This window comes from Pholcus phalangioides, unplaced genomic scaffold, assembly GCF_987345545.1.
Source record: "Pholcus phalangioides strain wild (caught in Gottingen) unplaced genomic scaffold, Ppha-v1.0 ptg000015l_1, whole genome shotgun sequence".
Lineage (NCBI taxonomy): Eukaryota > Metazoa > Arthropoda > Arachnida > Araneae > Pholcidae > Pholcus > Pholcus phalangioides.
The window spans coordinates 86,145,644-86,171,387 of record NW_028301608.1 but is presented as its reverse complement, the minus strand read 5'-3'; the positions used below and the strand labels follow the sequence as shown (position 1 = coordinate 86,171,387).

General features: G+C 36.1%; 1 protein-coding gene across 1 annotated transcript in view; it reads left to right on the top strand.

Annotated features, from left to right (window-relative positions):
- The window catches only part of LOC149076932 (uncharacterized), a 90,949-nt gene that overhangs the window by 43,494 nt on the left and 21,711 nt on the right, over window positions 1-25,744 (top strand). Inside the window, exons 2-23 of the mRNA XM_089244655.1 lie at window positions 2,961-3,045; window positions 3,194-3,279; window positions 4,950-5,075; window positions 5,192-5,290; window positions 5,496-5,624; window positions 6,096-6,158; window positions 6,476-6,628; window positions 7,052-7,252; window positions 16,077-16,184; window positions 16,411-16,554; window positions 16,696-16,758; window positions 18,711-18,842; window positions 18,957-19,082; window positions 19,277-19,297; window positions 19,594-19,713; window positions 19,838-19,862; window positions 21,726-21,832; window positions 21,923-22,033; window positions 22,729-22,840; window positions 24,390-24,437; window positions 24,635-24,762; window positions 24,879-25,007. Of these exons, the coding sequence (XP_089100781.1) occupies window positions 2,961-3,045; window positions 3,194-3,279; window positions 4,950-5,075; window positions 5,192-5,290; window positions 5,496-5,624; window positions 6,096-6,158; window positions 6,476-6,628; window positions 7,052-7,252; window positions 16,077-16,184; window positions 16,411-16,554; window positions 16,696-16,758; window positions 18,711-18,842; window positions 18,957-19,082; window positions 19,277-19,297; window positions 19,594-19,713; window positions 19,838-19,862; window positions 21,726-21,832; window positions 21,923-22,033; window positions 22,729-22,840; window positions 24,390-24,437; window positions 24,635-24,762; window positions 24,879-25,007 (2,316 nt within the window). The remainder of the gene's footprint in view (window positions 1-2,960; window positions 3,046-3,193; window positions 3,280-4,949; window positions 5,076-5,191; window positions 5,291-5,495; window positions 5,625-6,095; window positions 6,159-6,475; window positions 6,629-7,051; window positions 7,253-16,076; window positions 16,185-16,410; window positions 16,555-16,695; window positions 16,759-18,710; window positions 18,843-18,956; window positions 19,083-19,276; window positions 19,298-19,593; window positions 19,714-19,837; window positions 19,863-21,725; window positions 21,833-21,922; window positions 22,034-22,728; window positions 22,841-24,389; window positions 24,438-24,634; window positions 24,763-24,878; window positions 25,008-25,744) is intronic.

Below are 25,744 nucleotides of genomic sequence, written 5' to 3'. Positions count from 1 at the left end.
ATTTGATTACCAAATCACAAACCACAAAATTTTTTGGGAAGATGACATTATGTGGCTTCCAGAGAAATGTAGGAAGGTGGTGGAGGAGAATCGATCACATATAACCAAGAAATATGACATTAAACACAATATGTTGGGTGATTTATTTACAAATAACAAATCGAAAGAAATTTTAAATAACATTAAAAATCCGATCTCAACTAACTTCTGGAATTTATGCACCAATCGTTTCATTATGTTATCTGAAACTGAATACAAATAACATCCAATTAATCAACGTAAATATCACATATGAAATTTTTTTGTTACTCCAAGTGTAATGTTAAAAATGGAGGTTTTCTTCTAATTTAGATATCACGATATAGACCCTAGTTCAGGCAAAATGCCATTAATGCCTTTTTTCTCCCTATTTTCAAACTTTTTCTGTAAAGACACCTTTTCCGCTTTTTCTTACTATAAATACCTATTATTACATTGTTTTTACTTTATTCGTGAATTTCTGAATACTTATTCTGCAGAAATTGGATATTTTGAGCTTTGAGAACTTCGAAAAGAATGGAATTGCTCTTTTTAAAATATCCAACTGTTAATATTAATTACTATAGGGAAGCCACCCCATCCCTTTCCAGTCCCATTCGAACGCTAATAGGTGCCTGAGAGATAGAAAACTTTGTGTTGCTGTTCATACCCTTTGCTTTGGCCGGGTGGGGTTAGACATGAATGTTTTTATTGCAGACGAACTCAGCCCATAAGTAAGAAAATATGAGGAAAAATTAGAAGATTTGTGTTTCTCCCAAGCTTCCCATAACATTTCTTATTCACGCATTGGACTGCATCGCACGTGCATAGCTTACCGATGAATGCTCAACAGGTCAACAGTGTTGTCGAGCTCACGCGGGAAAACTGGTCCTGAGGCTCAAGTTGTTCTGATTTCATTTTTTTTAACACCATAAATGTTTTGGAAACAACTATGGCCATTTATTTTAGATTCCTATTCAGTGCTCGATTAAAATTATCAGAGCCGCCCTCAGAGGTGTGTAACAGGTGTGCTCATTCCGGGCCCCGTGCTTGAAGGAGTCCTGCATATGGGATAATGCAAATGAAAAAATAAAAAAAAGGGTTTTTTTTTTTTTCCAAAAATAAAACAAGATATAGCTGTGTTTCAACTATAAAAATCATGATGAATATTCCAAATAATACAACATTTTGCCGCTTGGCAGTCCAGTGGTTAGGGAGTTAGCTTCTGACTGTGTAGGTCTGGGTTCGGGCATGGATGTCTATCAACACTAACAAATTCCCTGGACAGATTGTAAAGATCTCTTGGGAATACGTGCTGATCACACTTATAAATAAAAAATAAACGAAAATTCTTCTTAGCTCAAAGGAGATCGACGATCATTTTCTCTACGGGCTCTGTACCTAATAACAGTGTCCCTGGAATAACTCTGGACCACTAAGACTTTATTTTTGGCATGAAATCAATTTATACGAGAGAGAACTGCATTATTGTCCAAACTAAACTATTATTAAAACAGCAGGCGGAGTAAGTGATACCAATCCTTTTTTTTTTTCAGTTTTTGGAGCCTCAATATCTTAGCTCCCATAGTTATTTTTCGTTTCTTAATTTATTATAAATGTCTTTTTATTAGTGCCTATTTTGACCATTTTTAGTGCCAAAACTCACGGGCTCTACTCATAACCTGTCGGTAAAACACCATTCATACGTTGAAGAAGTTCTGGAAGTTCAACGACATTAGAGAGTCTGTGTCTCATCTTTTGATTTTTTATTAATACATAATTCATCATTCATGTCCAAAAGGAAAAAAAAATTAAAGTATAATCCTAAACCCGAGAAAAACTGTAGAACAAAAAAAAAAAAAAAAAATATCCGTCTCGTTTTTACATGAAGCTAAAAGAAAATCCGAAGAGATCACACAAGCGAAAAATTTGCTGGAAGAGATGTGCGATTATTGATGCAAGTAAAACAGAGCTGGGCTGTCTACGGTCCCACCTTTTTTCCTCTAATATGGCGAAGACTAAACCGTTAGGGTAGAAAAATGTCCCCTCTTTTTTCTTTTTGTCCCTCTCACCACCCTAAAAATCCCTTTCCCATTTTCCCTCTAACCTAAATCCTCCGACCAAAATCCCTGATCCTATACCATCCCAAAGAAATGCATTTTCCTTCCCCAAAGAGATTAAGAAGCTTCTAGACACGAAAAAAGTTTTCTTATGCATTCTTCCTCTCATCATACATAAATTTTTTTTACATGATTTTTTTTTAACGTTTATCTTTCTTCTACATCTCTTTTTTTTTTCATGTTCTATGTTTTTCTTCCTCGAATATCTTAAGGATAAAAAAATATCTTTCCATGGACATCATCACTTGATCAGTTCAAAAACCCGTTAAAATGAAGCTCAGTTTTCTCAAGTTTTTTGTTTTTTACAATAATAATAATTATTATTATTACATCGTTTAATTCTTTTGTGTCTGAACATTTTCTTTCTTCTTCTTTCTTATCCTTACATAATCCTTTTATTTAAGAAAAAGAGGTTCAAGTGAGTTTTAATAGAGCTTCTTTTCTCTTTCTTCAGCTTAAAGTAAATATTCCAAAAAATTTTCTAAGGAAAAAGGTTAGAATATATATATTAAGAGGAAAACTTGTTTTAGATGAAGGATGTTCACAAGAAAAAAAGTACTTAAGAAAATTTGAATCATCAACTTAATCCTCGTGGCATAATTTGCCTATCAATAGCGATGAGTCAAACAGTCTGAATGCAATTTCTTTGTAAAATGAATAATCCTATTTTAAGCCTAATAAGTCTTTTAAAAATTTACAGACAGGGATAATTTTTTTTTCTTCTTCAAAATTATCCTTTTGTAATTATAAATTGTTAGACATTAAAAAATGTATAGATTCTATTATACTCATAATCGTTTTGGTTTGTTTATTGTATCGTAGGGTAGAGGACGTAGGTATATCCATCTACCAGAGGAACTACCGCCTACATTTGACACGCATTTCAATAACAAGCACACGTCGAAAGGTGATTGATGTCACCGACTTATTAATATTGATGAAGATTATTCTGATTGTGTGTATGTCATTATACGAGGGTATATGATAATCAATTATAATACCACGCATTTTCTTCTTCTTTTTTTTTTTTCGTTGGTTTTATATATTTTTGATAGATTTAGGATTGAATGAAAAGAGAGGAGATACTGGAGAGGAATTACACATATATACTGATGAAGGTAGTCGACGAATTAGTCCAGTGGTATGTTATTTACATGGGTTATTTTATGATTATTCTGTTACAATTATTGCTGACTATACTTGATTCTGTTCATTTACTTTATAATGGACGGCAGCCACAACTTTATCAAATCCGAATAAGTATTCGATATTAATTAATTTATCATTCATAATTCAATCTTAATCTGATTTTTGTTTTCATTGTTATTAATATCATTTCTAACAAATATTCGAGATGAAAAGAAAAAGAAAATCAGTCAAGGGGGGTCAATATAGACCCATATTAATACTACTACTTAACCGTACACGCACTTCGTACATATTCCTCTTTGGAATTTCTAACGAATCGGTACATGTCGGAACTTAGAACGTGTTGTGTGGGTGTATGTGCATTATTGGCCGAACGCATTTATGTTGTCAGAGTACTGCATGTTTCGTGTTCTTGACATCTGTTTTCCCATAAGTAGATGAAGTAAAGATGATAAATTATCTTGACTTTTCACGTTATGGAAATAGACTCATACGGGTTGACACAATGCAAAATTCACAATGAACATTGATAACACAATTAAATTTTACATATTTATCGTCGTAACAAAAAAAATAAGGACGAAAGAAAAGAAAAAATTGCATAGAATATCTGTGAGAAAGAAATAATTGGTGCTTGATATAGAACAAAACCAAATGTCTATGATGGTATCTCATGAATACTGATTTGCTAAAATTATTGGCAATCGAAAATGTGCAGCTCATGAAATTTGCATGAAATTTTTCATTAAACTCTTATATTACATGATTTTCAATTTGGTACAAATAATAAAAATTAGTATAATATTCCAATATATAAGAAGGAAATTGATTCATAATTTAAAGGAATAAAAAATGAGGATATAAAAAAATCAGTCAAAAGACTTTCAATGTCATTGATTAGCTATACAGTGTGACATCTTGATTTCTCTTGTCGCATTTCACTGATGATTCGTTGATATAAAAGGTATACTTCCAATTAGAAAAAAATGTCCAAATAATGTGTAGAACTCAGATACATCATTTACGTTGAAAGGGGTTGTATAGTTATTAAAATATAAAAATTAACTTTTTATACCTACACTCTGTGCTCAAAAACCCAATTAGAAAGTTGTCGCTCCTGAAGTCAACAAAAAGAATCCACGTTTGTAAATGCAATATTCGCTGAGATATTTGAAGTCGGAACAAATAATGTACTTGGAAACGTGGAACGTGTTTGTTGGTCTCAGGCGAGACAGGACAACAACTTACCAATTTGGTTTTTGAGGACATGGTGTCTGTGTAAATGATTAATATTTTCATTTTTATAACTACACAACTCTTTGCAACATGAATATTCAAATGGTAGGTACTTATCACAAATATCGTTAATAATTTAAATACTTTCAATGTGACCGCAATGTATTTTTCCAAACCTTATGTTTTGATTGTGTTTTCTGCAGTGACTAATGAAATGGTACAAAACCTCTCTTGTACGTATTGTATTAACTTAAGTACAGCAATCTTGAAACGCATTATGGGATGCATCACTGTTTTATTCATTTTCCTAAAGAGATATTTGCATATAAAACCACTATTCTAAGGAGAATCTCCCTTCTTTTTTTAAATTCTTCAAACGATGCCATTACGTTACATTAGTTTTATTCTTATTATTCTTTTTTTAAGGAAAAGTTATGGAAATCAGGTGACGGCGATGAAGTATTCATGCAGAAATTGGAATTTTTGAAAGGTCCGAAAGGAGAAAGAGGACATCCTGGTTTCCCCGGTCCCAGAGGCGAGAAAGGTGAAAAGGTGAGTCAGTGGTGAATTGTAAGATATCGGTTTAATCCAAGCACGCATGGTGTAATTTAATTGGAAAATTTATAATGAATATTGCACTTTGGGTTACAAATTGTATTATTATTTAGGGCGAGTGCGTTTTTGAATCGCAAGTGAGATTTGGACCGCGCAAGAAAGAAGACGCGGAGAGATTCGCATTAGCCGATTTCGGATCCGGTGAAGGAGAGGTGAGAAATCCAATTACTATAGAAATTGAAAATTTTTAATAAATAGTATTCGTTCTAGTTTTGGGAAAGGAATTTCCAAAATTGTGTTTCTTTCCTCTCGTTCATAGAAAGGAAAAATTATTAATCACGTTTGCAAGTTAATGAAGAATATTATATAAGTTTGTATAAACATTTTTTCTCACTGTATCTTTCTTATCATCACAAGTTCACCGGTGTTTTCGACATGGAAAACAGCAAGAAAGAATGCTCCTGTAACCTGTCCGCTCTAGAAATGCCACCTGGTCCTCCTGGTGAACCTGGAAGGGATGGGATACCTGGTCTGCCTGGACAACCAGTAAGTCACCTGTAATAACCACCAATACAACAAAATTTTACTGATTCAACTAAGTTTTGCTGCATAATCAACGATCTTGAGATGGGAAGCGGGATGTGTCCGGTCCTTCAATGTTCAATGCATAATCAACGGAATAAATTATGAACTTTGTTACATTAGCCATCAATTTGATATTAATGATGATAATAATTAACGATGTAGTAATTTTTTGCTATATCCTTATAGACTTCTATTTATTATTGTATTTCCTCGAAGATAAAAAATGCTGACCTATTTCCGAACCGAAACAATCACATTTTTCGATAAATAATAAAATTGTCATCAAAACTAATCTATTTTTGAATCAAATTGTTTCCCAATTTTAACTGTAGAAGAATTTGTTAAAAAATATGAAAATTTGAATTTCAAATTGCATCGGGAGTTACGAGTAAAGCTTCGAGCACAGAAATAAAATCGATTTGTTTCTTTCAGGGAGAACCTGGAATACCTGGAGAGAGAGGACCTGTCGGGCCCCCAGGAGTAAAAGGCGAAAAGGTATCACCAGCATTTTTTAAAATTAAATTAGGATGACTATACTGCAGTGTCTCTTAACCAGGGGGTACACGGACCCCCGTAGGAGCACTTGGAGAGGTTTGCGGGAGTCTGTTTTACAGTCAATTGTTTTACATTATTACGCGTTGAATATCGTGAGTTATAAGGGTCCGTGGTCTTCGTCTTACTATCGGGGCGAGGGGTGTCTGGCCCTCGTCTTGTTGGCACAAAGGGTTTCGTGGAACATATGTTTTTTTTTTACTATTGCCGTAAATGCATGAAGTGTTTTCATGAAAAATACTAACATTCATCAATTTCAGGGTGCTTCAGGTATACATGGACCTACGGGACCAAAGGGCTCGAAAGGAGACGCAGGTGTTGATGGAGTTCCTGGAGCTCCAGGACCTCGTGGCCTCCCTGGTCCACCAGGTCCACCGGCATCCGCTAGTACTCACAGAGGAAGCATTTTCGACGTTAGTATCACAGTGGAAGTACAGTCGAATCCCGTTTTAACGAATACCGTTATAACGATAATCCCGTTTTAACGAACACTTTTCTAATCCCCCAGATAAGTTTATATACGAACAACGCAAAAAAAAAAAAAAAAAATGGAATGCCTTTATAACGAAGCGATTTCTCCGGTCTCTTGGAGTCCGTTATAAGGGGATTCGACTGCATTGTATTTTCACTTAATAGTACTTCCTGTTTAAATTAGATGAAAATCTAATTATTCAGCAAAAACTGATAAAAATTAGAGTAATTAACTAATTTTTTACATCTTGCGACTTCTTAACACATTTTGGTCTTATGTGTGGTATATTTTAGAGTTTTCTTAGAGAAATCTTGATTTATATCTTAACTTCTTTTTTTTCCTTTAATGATTTTGTACTTGACAGCTTGATGGCTCGTTTACACCTGGTATGTATGGTGCATCTGGAGACGGTCCTTTCGCTCCATATCTCGGACGGCCAGGACCAGCGGGTCCACAGGGATCTCCAGGACTTCCGGGAGCTACCGGACCTAGAGGAGAACGGGGATTTCCAGGAGAGAAAGGATCACGGGGAGATCCGGGACTCAGAGGTTACAAAGGCGAAAAGGTTAGTTTAAATTTTCACTGGTAAGAAAATAAAATTTCGCAACTACATCATACAGGGTGTCCCATAAATTCGTAAATAGTTCAAAACTTCATTGGAATTGGTATATTTGAATTCGCGGTTTGCGAAAACGTTATTCTAACGAAGATGAATTTTTTTTGGCGCGGAAAATAATTTCGTTCAAATTTTTGTCGATAGAGCTCACTGTAACCACGTCCGGCATTAGTGATCGGAACTGAAACTTTCTTCAATCTATTCTGTGTCCGAAACGTTCGTAAAGTCGGCAATTCGTGGTCGAAGTAAAAACAACTTCACCAATAATGCTTTATCCACCAATGTCGAAATCACGAAGACAACCTTATGTGTTATGAAGAGCCAGTAACATGAAAATTCAAAAACTAGCTGTTAATCGTGTGCCTTGCATTATTTTACAGGACTCTGATTCGCATATTTCCAGCGATTTGCTTTCGTGCAGCGCTCTCCATCGACAAAATTTTGAACTAATTTTTTTTCTGTACCAAAAAATATTCCCTTTAGTGAGAATAACTTTTTCCAAATCGCATTCGAATACACAAATTCTTTTAATTTTTATGAATTTTTAAACTAACCAATTTAATGGGATTCCTGTACATATAGGAAAAGAAATAGTAACAAATTCTATTACTTCGTAAGCTAAAAAATATTCACCAAACATCTACGAACAGCTAAAATATCGAATCTTCATGCATTCACTATCGATTTTTTTTTCTTCTCTTCATTCCGTAAAAATATATGTGTACTATTTCTTCGATTCGAGGGATTTTCGTGATCAGAATAAAGCAAATCCCGATGTGAATCAATATCGATGATTTATCGATCATGATATCATCCGTTTAGGAAAAGGGAAAATAAATCCGTTTAAGCCGATAAAGATTTATTCTCGTCAGGATTTACACTGAATAAAATTTCACTCCCGAAAAATAAATAAATAAAATTTCGCTACTCTTTTCGCTGCGTCTGACTCGCGTTTCATGTTCATTTCAGCTTCATATGCAGTTTGTAAAATGGTGGGGGGAGAAAGAAAAATTGTAGTAATATATTGTAATTGGGGCGCGGTAGCCCGGTCGATAAGATACTCGCCTAAAGTACCAAACGATGTTTAGAGGTGTCGCGAGTTCGATACCCGGTTCGTCCTTGTCAGAAAACTTTCCTGACACAGGGGTACAACAGAAATGGTGACATGACAGCAGAAAAAATTGCTACCACAGGGAGTCCCCCATCGATGGGTTAGCGTACCAACCTCTCGATGAGTATAAAAAAAAAACAAAAAAAAACAAGCCTGCCGTTCGGAATCGGCAATAAATTGAAGGTCCCGGTCTAATTAGCCCTCGTGTGCAGAAAATGACCGTGGTGCGACTCAAATGATCAAAGTAATATATTATAATTTAGATTTTAATTAATATAAGACTAAGAATTTGATGTTAACGAATCAGTAGTAATACAGTTAACCGTATTCAAAAAATCCGAAAAGAAAAATTATTGTCTTTTTTTTCCATCAAAATGTTTAGTCTAAAGCAGCGGTTCTCAACCTTCTTTGACTCGCGGAGCCCTCTTTACAGTGCCGTCTTAACGCATGGGCCTACCCGGGCACGGCCCGGGGGCCCTCAAGGGAAAAGGGGCCTCACAAAAATGAGATGCGGTGGAAATTTTCTAGGATTTACCAGGTAGGGCCTCCGAAAAACCAATTGGCCCGGGGGCCCACGATACTAAGACGGCCCTGCCTCTTTATTAAAAAAAATTCTATGGCGGAGCCCCGTAGACCCATTTTTTAATTATCCATCAAAGTTACTGATTTATTTTTACTATTTAAAAATATTTATAACTGTTTTTTTAAATTTTACTGTTTTTTATTTTCCTCGGACGGTCGCGGAGCCCCTGTAGAGTGCACAAGGAGCCCCAAGGACTCCGCGGAGCACCGGTTGAGAACCGCTGGTCTAAAGGATGTAAACCACTATTTTCTATTAGCTTTTATTCTTCAACCTTTACCCTACATTTCATACACTACTACAGAGGTCTTCAACATTTTGCTAGTCGCGAGCACTGCCTCTACCCATCATCAAAAGAAAAAGCACCCTTACAGAAATTTTGGCATAAAAATGCGTGGAAATCCGAGGATGATTTTAATCCTTGAATGCAAATTAGTACAAAGTGTTTAATCGGAACGTTGATCAAGTGCTCGCGAGCATGAAATCGAACATGAGCATCGAGCCCTCTAGATGCTTCAGGGAGCACTGTGGTGCGTGGTCGCGAGCAACGGGCCGAAAATGTCTGCTCTACTAGATAATACTAGCGACAAACGGTATCAAGTTCCTGCACCCTCCTGCTGCCACCTATGAAATAAAAACATCGGTTATAATTCTTGAAGTGAAATTAGGTGTTAGTTTAAAACTGGCGTGCAGCATGAAAATGAACAAATATTGGTATGATACCGGTATAAATATTATACTCCAACAAAAAAACCCAGGTTTTTATTTAGTTTGCCACAGAATTTCAGGAATTGTTATTTTTTTCTGTGTGCCGAATAGAAATATTTATATTGTGTGTCCGAACCGTTAAATGAACGGGCACGAGGCTATTTAGCAGCAAACAACACAATACCATACGAAATATTTTCAATTTTCTTGTAAATGGCAGCAGGAGTTTCAACATACTGTACTCTATTATTGCTACATTTGAGAAAACAAGCGTTGCGCTAGAAACACTACTGCCACCTATCAAATAAAAACATAACTATTTGTTATAATTTCCGAAGTAAAATTGGCTGTTGGTTTTAAACCAGTGTGCTTCTTGTTAATGAACTTAGGAACTTAGGAACTCCGGCCTAGCAGGAATTCCCGTTGACCAGCGGTTCAAAAACGCTAGACAGTGCGGTTAAGAGGGCTCTACCAACACCATCTGTAACAGAAGGCATCCGCGGAAGCTCGTGACGTCACTGAAGAAGTCCATTTCGACTATAGTCATTAGATATACTGCAAAAAAAGGTAAAGATATCGCATGCTATATCCAATGACTGCAGGTGAAATGGCCTTCTTTAGTGACGGCACGAGCTTCGCGAGGAGGCCTTCTGCTATAGATGGTTTCTACACTCGCGGTAATGGAAATGGAAAAAAGAAATATTTTTTTAATAATAATAAAACAAAATGTCAAGACTTTATCAACGGAAAATGGTTATGAGAATCTCTCTAAATATTTTTTAAGGAATTAGTGGAACTACAGGGTGATCCAAAAGTCACGTAACACGGTATAAAAAATTAATTTCCCAAATTCAACTGATTTTGTAAATGTAAAGTTTTTTCATAGACAGCAGCACTATACTGTTCAAGATGGAGCGCGTTTTTTTTTAATTTTCCATGTGCACTGATATTCTCAGAGGCTTTTTGTTTGTTGTACGGTGAAGGTGTTTTTTTTTTTTTGCCAGAAGCAAAGAATTTTTTTGATTGAACAATATTTTTAAACTCAGTAAATTCAAAACTGAAGTAAATTCAAAAATGTTTCGGTGCCCAATAAGACAACATTCTTCCAATTGGTGTTCCATTTTCGTGAAACTGGAAATGTTGAAGACCGCAGAAGAAGTGGGCGTCCATCTCTACTGAGCCAGCATGAAATGCCTGAACTAAAGGAAAAACTAAAAAAGAAAAAAAAAAAACTCAAGAAAAATTGGAGTTTAACCCTGTGTCGTGTTAGGATTGTTCCGGAGATGAAAGCTCTGGAACACATCAAATGTCAGAATTTGGTGCACCGAAAATCTGCACGTCTATCATGAAATTCCTCTGCATTCGATGAAAATCGGTGTGTGTGTGTGTGACGCTCAATTTCACGCCGTTGGAAATTGTGGGTTCATTTTTTTTAAGAAACAGTGGATGGGAAACTGTAAAAGGATATTTTCTGATAATTCATTGCACCGTAGGAGGAAAATTAACGCTTTTACTTTTTGCAACAGAATGGAGCAACCTGCCATACGTCTAATGAGACAATAGATTACTGCACACATTTTTCGATGACCGCCTTATTTCAAAAGGATTGTGGCCATCAAGATTACTGGACCCTGAAAAAATACCCTATGTTTTTTTTTTGTGAGGACACCTGAAGACAAATGCACAAGAATAATCCCCCATTTCGTTGATTAACTAAAAAAAAATGAAATTGAAGGTTGAAAAGGTGAGAGTGCCCTGAGGGAAGTGGCCAGAATCCTGGCAAAAAGAACGCGCGCTTGAATTCACGCAAAATGCTCACAATTTGAAAATACACGTTGTAACATTTTGAAACGAATTTTATTTTTTGTATCCACAAATGCTGTCTTATATGAACTATAGTTTTTTTTTTTTTATTTCTTGATAGAATTTTAAAAATAAAATATATTAGAACGGATTGCGTGACTTTTGGATCACCCTGTATATTTGTCCCACACGAAGGGACCCCACTATTATTTTCCCACCAGGTAAGGCAGCCCTGAAAATGGTATCTCTTTGAATTGAAAATTGAATTTTTCTTGCATTGGAAAAATACTCGATAAATACGATTTAAAAAGGTTTCAACCGCTGAATGATGAATTCAGGAAAGAAAATTCAACTGGAACTGAACCCACGTCCTCTCACTTGCTGGGTGAGGTCGATAGACCACTACACTACAAAGGCAACGAACCTCTTCCCTTAGAGCTCGAGTGCACTGAATGGGACCGTACATGGACCCCAGTGTACGTTCAATTTTCTTACCTGAATTCATATTCGCATCAGCCAGCTGTTGGAACCTAGGTGTGGATATAGCGGAGAGCAACATCATCTTCAAGCACGATTTAGAACTTCAAAATTAAGTAATTATAAAAAATTCAAGCTGTTGAACTTTGCTTCGCACAATTTAGTCTTATTTATTAAAAAAAAAACTCCCAAGTTATTCGTAAAAGGAACTATATAGTCAAAACTGTATTCATGTAAAAACTCTGTGTATAGCGTAAGAAGTTTCCAGAAATTCTTTCAATGAGAACTCCCCGCGATTTCATACATACATTGAATAGCTTCTCGATTCCGATGCAGCATCGAAAACTCTCCCGCTTTCTTATTTGGCAGACTAAAGGAAATCTATAGCAGTATCAGCGGAGGTGTTCACTCTGGAACCATCTGCTGTTGACAACATTTCGACAAAGTCGGACAGCAGCAGTGACGAGGCCCCGGGGCCTTTTCGATTTCTTTCTTGTCGTCAAGAGGCAAACCTATAAGGGGGGAAAAAAACACTACAAAAATCAACACTGTATTCTTATTTATATTCGTAGAAAAGGTGCATAGAGATAGATGCTATATATACTAATCAAAGCTCTCAACAATCTTAAAACAAAAAAAAATACTTAAATAAGTTACACACTCGCAATGTACGAATGAAATCAAACGTGATCATACGACCTCGGTTGTAACGATACCTGCTATTGTCGAGAATTGGAGGTGCGGGCGTATTCTAGTAGAGAATATTGTTATATCACGTCGATGGAAACGCAATCATCCTGGAAAAACGACACATTTTTTTTTTTTGTCGTTTTTGCTACCGTTTTCATGTTGTTTTTTCGTGAAATTTTCGGAATCACAAATTAGAGCTCATCACATTGAGGTAAAGTTCGTTTGTAGTTCTAATGATACCTATCGTTCAAAAAGGATTGATTGCATGTGTGACGCTTCAACCCGATCACTGAAATGGCCTATTGACGTGAAATTTTTGATTTTTCCGTAATTTCGCCTTTCCTGAATGCTTCTTATTACAAAAATGTCGTGTTTTTTTCAAAGAATTATTTTTATTGTAATTCACTATACAGTATTTACTAGATTCGGGAGTGAAGGTAATATTTACATGATTTATAAATTGTGTTAACTTATAATGAATGCTATAATGTTAAATATTTATCTCACATATATATATATATTTTGTGATGTTCTATTTTTTTTTTCTATGAAAATGAATTTCAAATAACTGCAGACTTGCTGTATCACTATATTTCACGCCAAGGGTTATGCATTTATAAGCAATATTTGGCAGTTTCGTCGACAATTGTCAAAACTTTTGTCGAGAATCGGCGATGTCTTGTATTCATTATCCTAATGTCCAATATTCTTCTCGATGAAATATGGTCATCCTCATCACAATCACAATAACATGTAGTATTTAATAATAACATGTAGTATTAAAATATCATGTAGTATTTGATTGCATCTGACAAAATTTTTCGTTAAAAAAAAATCTCGAATACGTCAATCTTGATTGTGACAACAAAATTTCGTGCAATCTTCAATGTGGTTATAACCGAGTATGACTAGTTTAACAACTGAAATTGTGTACGTTGCGTATTCATTCGTAGGAAGTACGAAAGCTATGCTATTTAAAATCCTCCATGAACGGAGAAATAAAATTCGTGTCATTTTCCAAAGTTTTGCCCGATCAAATGTCACGAAACGGACTAATTCTCACTCGATAACTGTTATTTCCGAGCCCATTAAAAATACCTTGATAGAAGGCCCACACTTTGTCAAATGAACTATCTCGTGTCATTTGATCTCTCTCGGGCTATTTTATCAATTTGATGCCACACCGAAATCCTTTAAAACTTCAATCGCTGGTAACTAACTATCTAATCAAAGTGATAATAGTTTAAGGTTTAAGTGACATTTAAGAGAACGTTCGCATCGGCGAGGCGTAGGATTTCGAGATCGTTCAGCAACTTGAATTTCAAGTCCTGAAACTCTTTGGAGGATAACGAGCTAGAGTGCTTAAGTAATTCGATAGGGCGCGTTAAACTTCTGGATATAAATCCTTATAAATAGTTCACGGATTAGTAGATGACGTGATTTCTTTTGCCATGTGCGAAGGAAACTAAAGCTTTTATAAAATCTCTGAGCTTGGAAAAACTGGCCATAAGATATCGTATTTGAAAATATAATAAAGTATATCCTGATTTTTATTTTACAATTGATGAGATACAATCAAACTTGGTGATAATGACATCAAAAGATTCTACGAAAATTTTTCGTTACAACCAAAGTTGATATTTCCAAGACCTGTTTTTTTAAGTATCAAAAAAAATATATACAGGGTGATTATAAAAAAACTATCCCGACATATGGGCTTCTAACTATCATACCATTCACAGAAACTGAATGAAATTTTGGCATAAGGTATTTTGATGCATGTGCTCAAGAATGATATGGAAGACAACAGTGTCACTCTAACAGTTACAGTGAGAAAATTTCGAAAATATCAAATGGCAACACCAAGTTTTTTGTATTGGAATGTGATCTCCATTGTGAAAAACCCTAAATAGCGTTCGAACGGCAACTGTAGCATGAAAATCACCGGCGGTAGATAGGCTACAAGTGAGGACAACCAATAAGGACAGAGAAGCAGCATAAAATAAAGCATTTTATTGTGTTTCACAAATTTTCCACATGATCTTGTGGAGGACTAATCAGGCTGGGATCTCAGCCGAAGAAACGGTGTGACGAATGAAACGAACATTAATGCTCTGGTAAAGTCACGGCAAAGTCCTTTTTACTTTTTCCTTGCCTAGCTCCGGGAATTTTCGTGCTACAGGTGCCATTCCAACGCTATTTAGTGTTTTTCAGTATGGAGATCGCATTCCAATACAAAAAACTTGGTGTTGCCATTTGATATTTTCGAAATTTTCTCACTGTAACCGTAACTGTTAGAGTGACGCTGTTGTTTTCCATATCATTTTTGAGCGCATACCTCAAAATACCTTATGCCAAAATTTCATTCAGTTTCTGTGAATGGTATGATAGTTAGGGGCCCATATGTCGGGATGGTTTTTTTATAATCACCCCGTATATATAATCCAAAATGCAATCAAATACTGCGTATAAAAGTATTATTTTATATTAATCTTCCAGTGGCGTCACATGCACCTAGAGAAGTTGTTGCTGTAGGGTTCTCCCCATTTCTCGCATATCCATGAGTCGATTGTGGGCACGTTCCGTATTTTTGTCGCACTTTTGTGGATGGAAGTAGACCGATGCCCGTATTGATGGGGGTGGGGAGGGGGCTATTACATGGCCGTGCTTTAATAGTTATCATTAGAGTGACCATATTTGAACGGGGAAATTACGGGAATTGAGATCATAAATATATACGAGAATCGTCAATTCTCGCTAAAAATGTCGCCAATCGCCGGCCAAATCGGTAATTATTCCTTATAACTAACTTTTGACGAGAAATGTAGCGTCACAGCAAGTCTGCAGCGATTTAAAATGTATTTCACGAAATGTGCTGAACACACGGCCAGAATCGTCTGAACATCACCACAGACTTTCGGGGAAATGATTTTTCTGCTACCCAATTCACATACTGTCGAAAATTTGACCACAGATCTCATTTTCATTAGATCCTTCATTTACTTGCAGACGGTGCCAAATTCCGAAAATATGTGAGATTAATACTGATATATTCATAAATATATTTATAAATTATGCAAATTTATTTGACTGATTTTAGTAATGATTGTGAATTAAAGTATATGCTTCATTGTGAAGAAGGGGCTGTTTGGAATTAAAAACTTGTCAAAATCAAGAAGGGCAAAATTACGATATGTTCCGTTTACGTGTCTTATTATCACCCTAATTACAATAAATAATCGGAATAATGAGACAAAAAAAAAGTCATTATATCCGAAGTCGTTGCGTTCCCATTGACGTTATAAGTAAGGTTTGTTAACATTATTCTTCATGGGAATTAGAACAAATCCGCAAATTATTGACTTTTTTTTTATAACCGAGTTCAACTATATATTCAATTTCAGGGTTTGAAAGGTGATACAGGAGTGAAAGGTGATCATGGTGTGCCGGGAGTTAGAGGAATCGCTGGTTCTCCAGGACACGATGGACGCAAAGGGGACAAAGGGGAAAAGGTAACTGATATTCATTAAATTAGGGCCGTGACTGGTCGTGTTGAAAACTGGAATGGGCCCATGGAGGATACTAATGGAGATTATGACATATGCCAGTACACACATTGTACATATATAATAATATATTGTACAAACACACGAATAATGTGAGTTAGTAAAACAGAGGGAAAGGTTCAGATAGATGCAAAATTGCATCAAGTCAAATTTCGATTCCTTTCTTTTTCAGGGAGACTTAGGACCACCGGGAATCGGACTCGTCGGGCCTCGGGGTCCTCCAGGTCCACCTGGTACGATTGGTTACTTCGATTTGCATAACAGAGGATATTCAGAAAATCCCGATTTGGACAGCGAAACTGTGGTCATAACAAAAGTGAGTGATGAAAATGATGTTTTTAGATCGTTTCAATGAATTTCACACATTATTGTCTTATTAATTTTTTGTACGGTTATAACTTATTCTTTCTGTAAACAAATGATATATGTGTTGATGTAACGATACACCATCTTTCAGGGTGAGAAAGGGGATCGTGGTGATCCTGGACAAGATGGATCTGATGGTGCCTTCGGATTGAAAGTAAGTGAGAAAAAAAATCAATCGTTATTTTCAGTCAATCGATTTGTTTTCCATCATCGATATCAATTGTTTATTTGCTACCTTTTTAAAAACGGACAAGAACTTCGCACATTTTTTCGAAAATAATCTAAAGAGTCAATGTTAAATCTTTCGATTTATTGGCGCAAGGACCAATTAGGTCAAACTGCACCAATGTTAAATCCTCATTGATGTTAGTAATGATGATTACAAATAAAAAAATTATATATAAAAGGAGAAAATATTTTTTTTTTTGTTGTTTATCTAAAATTTCTTGAGAGAAAGAAAGAGAAGAATATTTTTAAATAACACCAGAAACTGTGGGGTGACGGGTACAGATTTTGGACATTATTTGTATATCATCTCCCGTATGAATTAACATTTTTTATTGAAATTTGCATTACTGAAAACAAGGAGTTTTAGTCATTTGTTTATGCAAGAAAATTGTTTTCTAATTTATTATAATGGAGGAAAAGAATGCAAAGTTGTATTGTAGCAAAGTCATCTCACCTGAAGGGGGTGACTACTCTATAGTCTCCTTGGCATTTCACTTTTCAAAGTTTATGCTTTCATCTCGCCCAACTGTAATTAAATAATTAGGGACAAATAAAACCAAAATTATAAGTACATAAATTTTGTTTTTGTTACAAATAGTGAATGCAGGGAATTATTATTTTTTTTTATGCCTGCAATGTAAATCTGGCTTGTCGAAGATGCCCTCTTTGGTGTTAATGTTTACAGTCGAATCCCGTTTTAACGAATACCGTTATAGCGAAAATCTCGTTTTAACGAACACTTTTCTAATCCCCCAAAATAAGTTTACATAGAAACAATGCTAGGTAACCTGGAATTCCTTTATAAAGAAATTTCGTTTTAATGAAACGATTCCTCCGGTCTCTTGGCATTCGTTATAACGGGATTCGACTGTATATGTGTGGTGTTAATTTCTTGAATAAATTAGGGACAAAGAAAACCAAAATTATAAGTACATAAATTTTGTTAATAAAAAAGTTAATCTTTCTTTCTTTCAAACCGAGTACAACTCAGGTCTATCGCCATGGGCAATTTACTACCTAGTGAGTTGTGCCGAATGTGTAAGTGTGTGCATCTAACAGTCTGATTGCGTATATCTAGTGTTGTGTCTGATTTTTCTGCAATCAGAAGTCAAGTGAGTGAAGTGTACTGATTGAACATCTATACTGTTTGTAGGCCTATTGCTCTCTGTGTCGAGGCTTTTTAACGGGGAGATCTTCTCGCATTCGCGCTTTGAAGTTGCGAACCACAGAAAACTAACTTCAGCCGACCATACCCGGGACCTTGCGATGCGAGTCCGTCGCTATGACCACTTGACCGCCGCAGCTGCAAAACGTTAATCTGATCTTTTGTGCAATTTCTATAAGGCCTGGAGCCCAACATTTTCTTACATGTTCATGCCATCCGTACTGTGTGCGTGTACGGGGGTGCCTGTAACGAATATAAAATATTGTCTTTAAGTCACCCCGCCAAAAACATTGCACTAATAAAACAACCAGTATTTAACGAACTTATATATATTTAATTAGATTAATTTTTTCAATCGCAGTTAAAACAGTTAGTGTACTTACCAAAGTAAATTTCTACCAAGACGTAATTTTTCATTGTTTATATGAACCCTTAAAACATAGGTTATGATAACAGTAGCCGGGGAAGAAAGGCCAGATAATTATGAGAGATTTGGGTATAATTTTTAATCGTGTAGGCGCACTCTAACGGCTAGACTTGGGATCAACTCTGTATTTCATCTGCAGTGGCTATGGTGTCATTCAAAGTATGAAACTAGGCCATTTAACTCATAGCCATTTAACTGTCACCCCAGTTTATGGTATCTGATAAATTCCTCTGACTATCGAATGATTGATCTTTGGGAGTCTATTTTCACTAATTTTTACATCTAGGGTGAAAAAGGTGACGCTGGAAACCCGGGCGAAAAGGGTGAAGCCGGCCATAAAGGTGACACAGGTGATACCGGCCCTGTCGGCCCAGCCGGTCCAATCGCTCATATAGCATCTGATGGATCGGTGATTATAGTGAGTATACCACGAGAACTGTAATTGCTTATAAAGATTTAGGTCGTATTTGAATCACACAATATATTCAACTGTACATCTTGTTGCATCATTGATCATGCGTGTTTTACTCAGTCCGAAAAAGGTGAAAAGGGCGAACGGGGCAGACGTGGAAAACGAGGCTACCCTGGACCTCCCGGAACTCCTGGACCACCAGGCGAAGCTAAATTCATAAGTGACACAGATTTTCCGGGGTTTTCCGTGAGTGTAGAATTCAGATTGATATATTTAATGTAAAGGATAGATATTATTTGTTTTGTGCGTCAATATGAAATGCTTCAATATATTATAGGATTTTTCTTTATAACGCTATCCAATAGCTTATTCCTCAACCGTTTAGTTCCTCAAAAAATTGATGTATTAATTAAATTTTTTTTCCTCTCCCTGCCAACAAGAAGGAATTTTTAGTTCAACAGGTGAGAATATTTGGATAATCTAATTACACAGTTTTAGATAGATAGATAGATAGAACCGCTAACAACCCCGGACTGACACAGTTTTAGAGTAATTTGTGAAATCGAGAAGAAAATTATATTCTCTCATTTCTTTGATATATTATTATAAGGCATCGAAATCTTTCGAAAGTTTTTTTTTTTTTAAAAGCTCATTTTTCAACTTTTTTTTTTCCACTGTGTTGAAGATGGAAATTTAAGAAAATACGTTCTCTGTATAGACGATTATATGTGAACATTTTCATAATTTGCTCTTAAAGGGAAAACCCGGAATTCCCGGACATCCTGGACAGAAAGGAGAACCTGGTGAAGGGATAAAAGGTGAGAAGGGTGACCGAGGACCACCCGGACCACCATCAAGTGGAGCTTATGTTGGGCCGGTAGGCATATAAATAATATAAATGAAAAAAAAAATTGTAATATTTTTATTTTTCGATACACTTGTATCAGAATTATATCTAAAAGTAAATAATATATCATTAAGTCTTTTCCTTTTAATTTCAGAATGGCATGGACATATTTGCCGAGGGTAAGTTGAGAAATTTTTGATGATAATATGCACCCCCGTATTTAGCATCTTAATTTCCGTTCTTTTTTTTTTGATGAAGTATGGTCATCTGAAAATCATCGTATTTACCAATTCCAATCAGAAAAATATCAGAAAATTTGTGCTGCCATCTGTTGATAAGAAATCAAACCTTGGTGAATAAACCACTATGTATATGATTGATAGAGATATGGTACCATGCTGTCACCTGGTGGCGTAGGGAAACACTGCAGTTTCTAAAATTGGCCAATAGATGGCAGTATAGATTCTATTATGATCAGGAAATTTATGCGCCAACTTCAAATAAGATGATTTCCCCCTCACAATCGTTGACCAGAAATTAATTCATTATTTATTTTTTCTTGAAATTTAAGGTGAATGAGAGTTCACGAGTTAAGAAATTAGGAGCATGTCACTAAACGGTTACTGGGATTTTTTTTACCGCATGATAGAATGCGGTGAAACCTCACTATAACGATACCCGTTACAACAATAAATGCCTAGACATCGATATTTTTTCAAATCTTGTTTAGAATTGCTTATAGTCGAATGTTTTATACTCTTCTCTATACTCTACTGCTATAAATCTCTTACAACAGTGGCCTTCAACGTATGGCCCTCGGAGCTTTTTGGTCCGCCAACATTTCCAGAAAATGGTAGAAAACACGTCTTATGGTGGTGCTAACAACACCCATTCAGAAGAGCTGCCAACAACAACATGGATTTGGTGCCCGATGATAATGCTACCTCTCGATATATCGATAACCCCCCTCTAGAACGATATATTTTCTTGCTTCGCAGAGTATCATTATACCGAGATGGTTTCACTATATTATCTGTGTTAGAAACTTTTTTAATAATGAAGCACTTCAATTAAGGCGGTTTTTTTTTCATCACAGTGTACAGGATATTTCATGAAGAGTGCCCGAAAGCATAAGCAGGAAACTGGTTAATATGTGTAGATGATGATTTTTGGAGAGAAATATTCACCTCTGCCTCTACGGGGACTCGAACCCATACCCTCTCCCATTCCGGACGAACGCGATAAATTTCTACTGTTGGTTCTAATATATGAGAGCAAACTATTAAAAATATATATCATAAAAAAAGGACGTACAGCTCCGATAGTGACATTTCTGTTGTAATTTAAAGAAAAATCCAAATTTTGAGAGGCCTATATGGCCTCTTATTGCCAAAATTGTCATTTGTAAGATTTGAACTAAAAATATTATTGCCTGTAATAAAAGTTTTGTGTTATACTACACTGTTAATCCACCGTATATCAACTCCGGTCGTATCGCCATACAGTAATTTACTACCGATCGAGTGAATCGGAAATAAGGACGCCATCTATCGGCGGTCACCTCAGGTTCGTTAGGGAAGGAACTTGTTTTCTATGTCCTTCCTCGGGATAGAACCCGCAGACTTGACGGCAGCTTTCACGGTACAGACGAGCATCTTACCATTGCGCATTTGTGTTTTTCCTGGTGCTGCCATCTGCCTTTCATATTCTGAAAAGTAAATGTCGAATGATTTTTCATGTTATGTAAATATCATATTAAAGGTCTACCGGTTCTCTGCGGAGAGACTTTTTCAAATGGAAGACCGGCGCGCATGCGCGATTTGGGCTGGTAATTACATAAATGTTTGAAAGATCAATCTTTCGAATGAAATCCGATAATTAATAAATGTTCAATTTTCCTATCAGAGATTTAAACGAACTGCCATCTAGTGTGACGAATCAGATGACTAAATTCTGAACGAATCAAGAACTTTTCTAAGTATTATTTATGAAAACGTCAGCATCACACACACATATGCCTGCTAAATATTTTATCCTCATAGGTACAAAAGGCGAGAAAGGTCAGAAAGGAACAGTGGGACCCATCGGGCCACAAGGCATACCAGGCGTTCCTGGGCCAGAAGGACCAATGGGACCATCGGGACCGAAAGTGAGTCAATCAGTTTTGTCAATTATAAATAACTTTTCTAGTGACCTTATCTTTGACTCGTGAAATGGTTACCTGACCTTTTAATTCCAGGGAATTAAAGGTGACATCGGCGAACCAGGGTCACCTGGACCAATTTCTTACATCGATGAATCGGGACAATTCATTCATTTACCTGGACCTCCAGGACCACCCGGACCACCGGTAATGTCTAAATCGTTTCGTTCTATTTCTCTGAATAAATCAACCATCAAAAATCCAATAAACACAATACATATTGAAATTTCAGATGAAAACAATACGGTTAATCAAGTTTCGAGTAACTGGAGGCGTAAACATTGTACAGTCAACACTCGTTATAACGATCCCCCGGTTATAGAGACCATTCTATTACAACGACAGCTAGGTTAAGTCCCAAGTGAACGACTATTATATATGTTTTACTTTCGATATAACGATCCTCCCAATATAACTTCTATTTCCGACGGGACGGGACGGGGATCGGTAGATCGAGCGTCGACTGTATATCAAACCATAGAAATTTTTTTTTTACATAAATACTGTCGGGGCGAGCGATATAATGACCCTCCCTTCGTCCCATCGAAAATGGACGTTACATTGTGAGGGTCGTTATATCGAAAGTTAAAGATATATAATAGTCGTTCAATGAAACAATTTGGGACTTATCTTTCCGGTCGTTGTAATGGAAAGGTCGCTAAAACGTAGGGTCGTTATAACGAGCGTTGCTATAATTCAGGTAGTTATCATTAGAGACGTTCTCGAATAGTGCCTATGTGTGATATCATTCGAAAATTTAACATATCCATTCTATTTAGCGAGAGAAGTGTTGTTTTTTTATTCACCGGGATCTCTCTCTCTCTCTCTCTCTTTCTTTATAGGGTCCTCCGGGAGAATCTATTCGAGGTCCAGCAGGTCCTCCTGGGCCTCCGGGTCCCAATTTAGCAACTCCAACGTGGGGGAACGCTACTTTTGCTAACACAGCAAGGAAAGGTGAGAAAAATATTTTACATGTGTATATGGGACTATTGTACCTTGAGCATAGTAGACCTTGAAACATTTGAAATAGTTTTAATATTGCATTCCGGCTGATGTTTTTGGGGTGCAACAACTTAGAAATACGTATCCTCATAACACTGAATGTTGTTTCAGTTCTTTTGTCTGTGATCCTGACAGAGATTTCGCAAAGTAAGCATGGGCTTTTTTAGCAGTATTTTTTGCAAATGGTGGAACATCGTGTACCTTAAAACAAAAAAAAAATATTGTGTACTTTGGAACAGTATAAAACTTGAAACGTTCCTAGTTTACCTTGGAACACTCAACTTACACTAACTTTTTATGTAATTTTTTTTTTTTTTTGATTTTTAAAAAGCTAAACAGAGTTTTGTCACATAAATGGGTTAAATGCAATTCATACAGGGTGCTAAAGAAAGTCCCTTGGCCACATTTTACTGGCGAACCATTGATACTGGAGGCATATTTCCTATTACAAAAAGTGTTCAAATAACGTCGCATAGTTATTTAAATAAAATTAAAAACCAACTTTTTTGTATGAACACCCAATCTTGAAGCCAACAAAAAAATGTCCATGTTTCCAAGTGCAATAGCCACTGATATACTTGAATTCAAAAACCGGAGAAAAATTTGGGGGAACAGCATAATTAACGAACAAGCTCATTATGCTGTTCTTAAAAAAGCATCAATGGGGAAAAAGGCGTTCTTCTTTTTAGTTTATATTGTTTTTTCGCCAACTTTTCTCCTATTTTTAAATTCAAATAACTGAGCGAATATTGTACTGATAGGAGTGAAAAGCCTCAACGAGAGATAGGGCAACAATTTTTATAACTGAGTTTTTTAGAACAGGTGTTCGTGTAGAAAGTTAATTTTTATTTTATTTCATTAATAATGCAAACCCTTGCAATATGAATGACGTATCTGAGGTCCACACGTTATTCGGATACCTTCTGTAATTGGAAATAGCCTCTAGGATCAACAGTTCAGCGGCAGTAAAATGCGGCAAGGGGAATTAAGTAATCACCCTGTGTACTAATAATCATGTTTGTGTCATTATATTTGATACTTTTCATTTCAATGTATGATTTATATTGAAAAAGATACTCATATATTATTTTTCCCAGTAATATTTGTATTTCTTTGTCTTTGTAATTTTACCCTGTTTCGAGGTACAAGACCTTATGTTGTATCTCGGAACATTTTTGCCTTTCTTAAAAAACCCATATCTCGCGGTTATAGTAGAATAGAGAAAGGCAATTCAAGTATCGCCCGATATGTTTCATACAGGTACTAAAAATGAATTTAGCGAAATCTTACGATGAAAATTGACTTGCGGAAAAAAAGTTTTAAAAATAATGTTCCTATGTAGAACAGTCTCCCCTCCCATTGAAACCATGTTATAAACATGTCTAACATGGCAGCCAGAATTATCATGATATCAAAAAGTGATAATAATCTTGCTACCATGTGAATATAACTTTCATACCTGTCACAATGTTTCGGGAATTGTCATTTATATTCATTACAGGTGGCAGTGGTGGCATGAAAGGTCTGAAATCACTGCTGAGATCTGAAGGTAAAAAAATCTTCCCGATAAATTAAATGGAATCGAAGGATTATCTCTGAATGACTTAATTTCAACGTGAATGAACGCATCTCTATGACATATTGTTTCTTTAAATGGTTTTAAATGCTGTAACATACACACACACACAACGACATGTATCAAATTATTTAGCTATATATATATTTATCCCTAAATTCTCCATGAAGGCCTTCAGCTGATGAACGGACAGCAAGGACCACCAGGTCCACCTGGTCCACCAGGGCCTCCGGGACCTCCTGGACAGCAACCATCCGAGGACAGCAGCAAGAGATCGCAAACCGCTATCGTTCCAGGAGTGAGTTTATATGAAAAAAAACCATAATTATTCCTCGTAATGAATTGAATTACTTCTCATGATTATTTTAAGTAGTTAAATTTTTTTAATCTCTATAATTCTTGATTGGATTATAGGCCATGACATTCAAAACGATCGATTCTCTACAAAGAATGTCAGGCACGAGTCCACTAGGGACCCTGGGCTTCGTCCTGGACGAAGAAACACTACTGGTCAGGGTCAGTGGAGGATGGCAATATGTCGCTGTAAGTATATCATAATTCATTCAACGAATGTTTACACATAAAGGCAGATACACACTTAACCGCAAGCTTCACAAGCATACATGTTCTTATTGCACCATAATCCTATTGTACAAGCATGTTTTCGACGGGACGAAGGGGGATCGCTATATCGAGCGTAGACTGTATAATGCATTTGACAATCCGTAGATACAAATATCCATCAAACAAATGTGCCGTCTTTTCTCGCGAATACATTTCCTTTCACTGCAGGCTTAATGTAGCACTTTATCAGAGCAGCGTCAAGGCCTATAAGCAATAATGATCAATTTCGCAGACGAATGGCAATTTCCCGTGTTATGATCCCATTTTTCCGTATTTTTATCAGTAAATTATGGTCACCCTAATCATAATGAAATATAAAATGTATGACATTCATGAAGTGTCTTGTGATCCACCCCTAGAGGCTCAAATGTATGATATAGTATTTCATTGCATTCGATTATATTTTTCATGCTCGAAAGCTCTTAAAAACCCTCAGTAATGACGAAAAAATTTCACAGAATCGTTATAACCGAGTTTGACTGTATTTTCATGAATTTGATGTCGTAAAATAATGTAAGTCTATTCCGCGTCCCGTGTATTTTAGGAATCGAATCCTATAATCCTAAATAATAACGCATGACAGACGAATGACACGCGTTTGGGGGGTCCTTCACCATTAACACCTTCACGGAGGTATATTCTAACAATAATGGAAA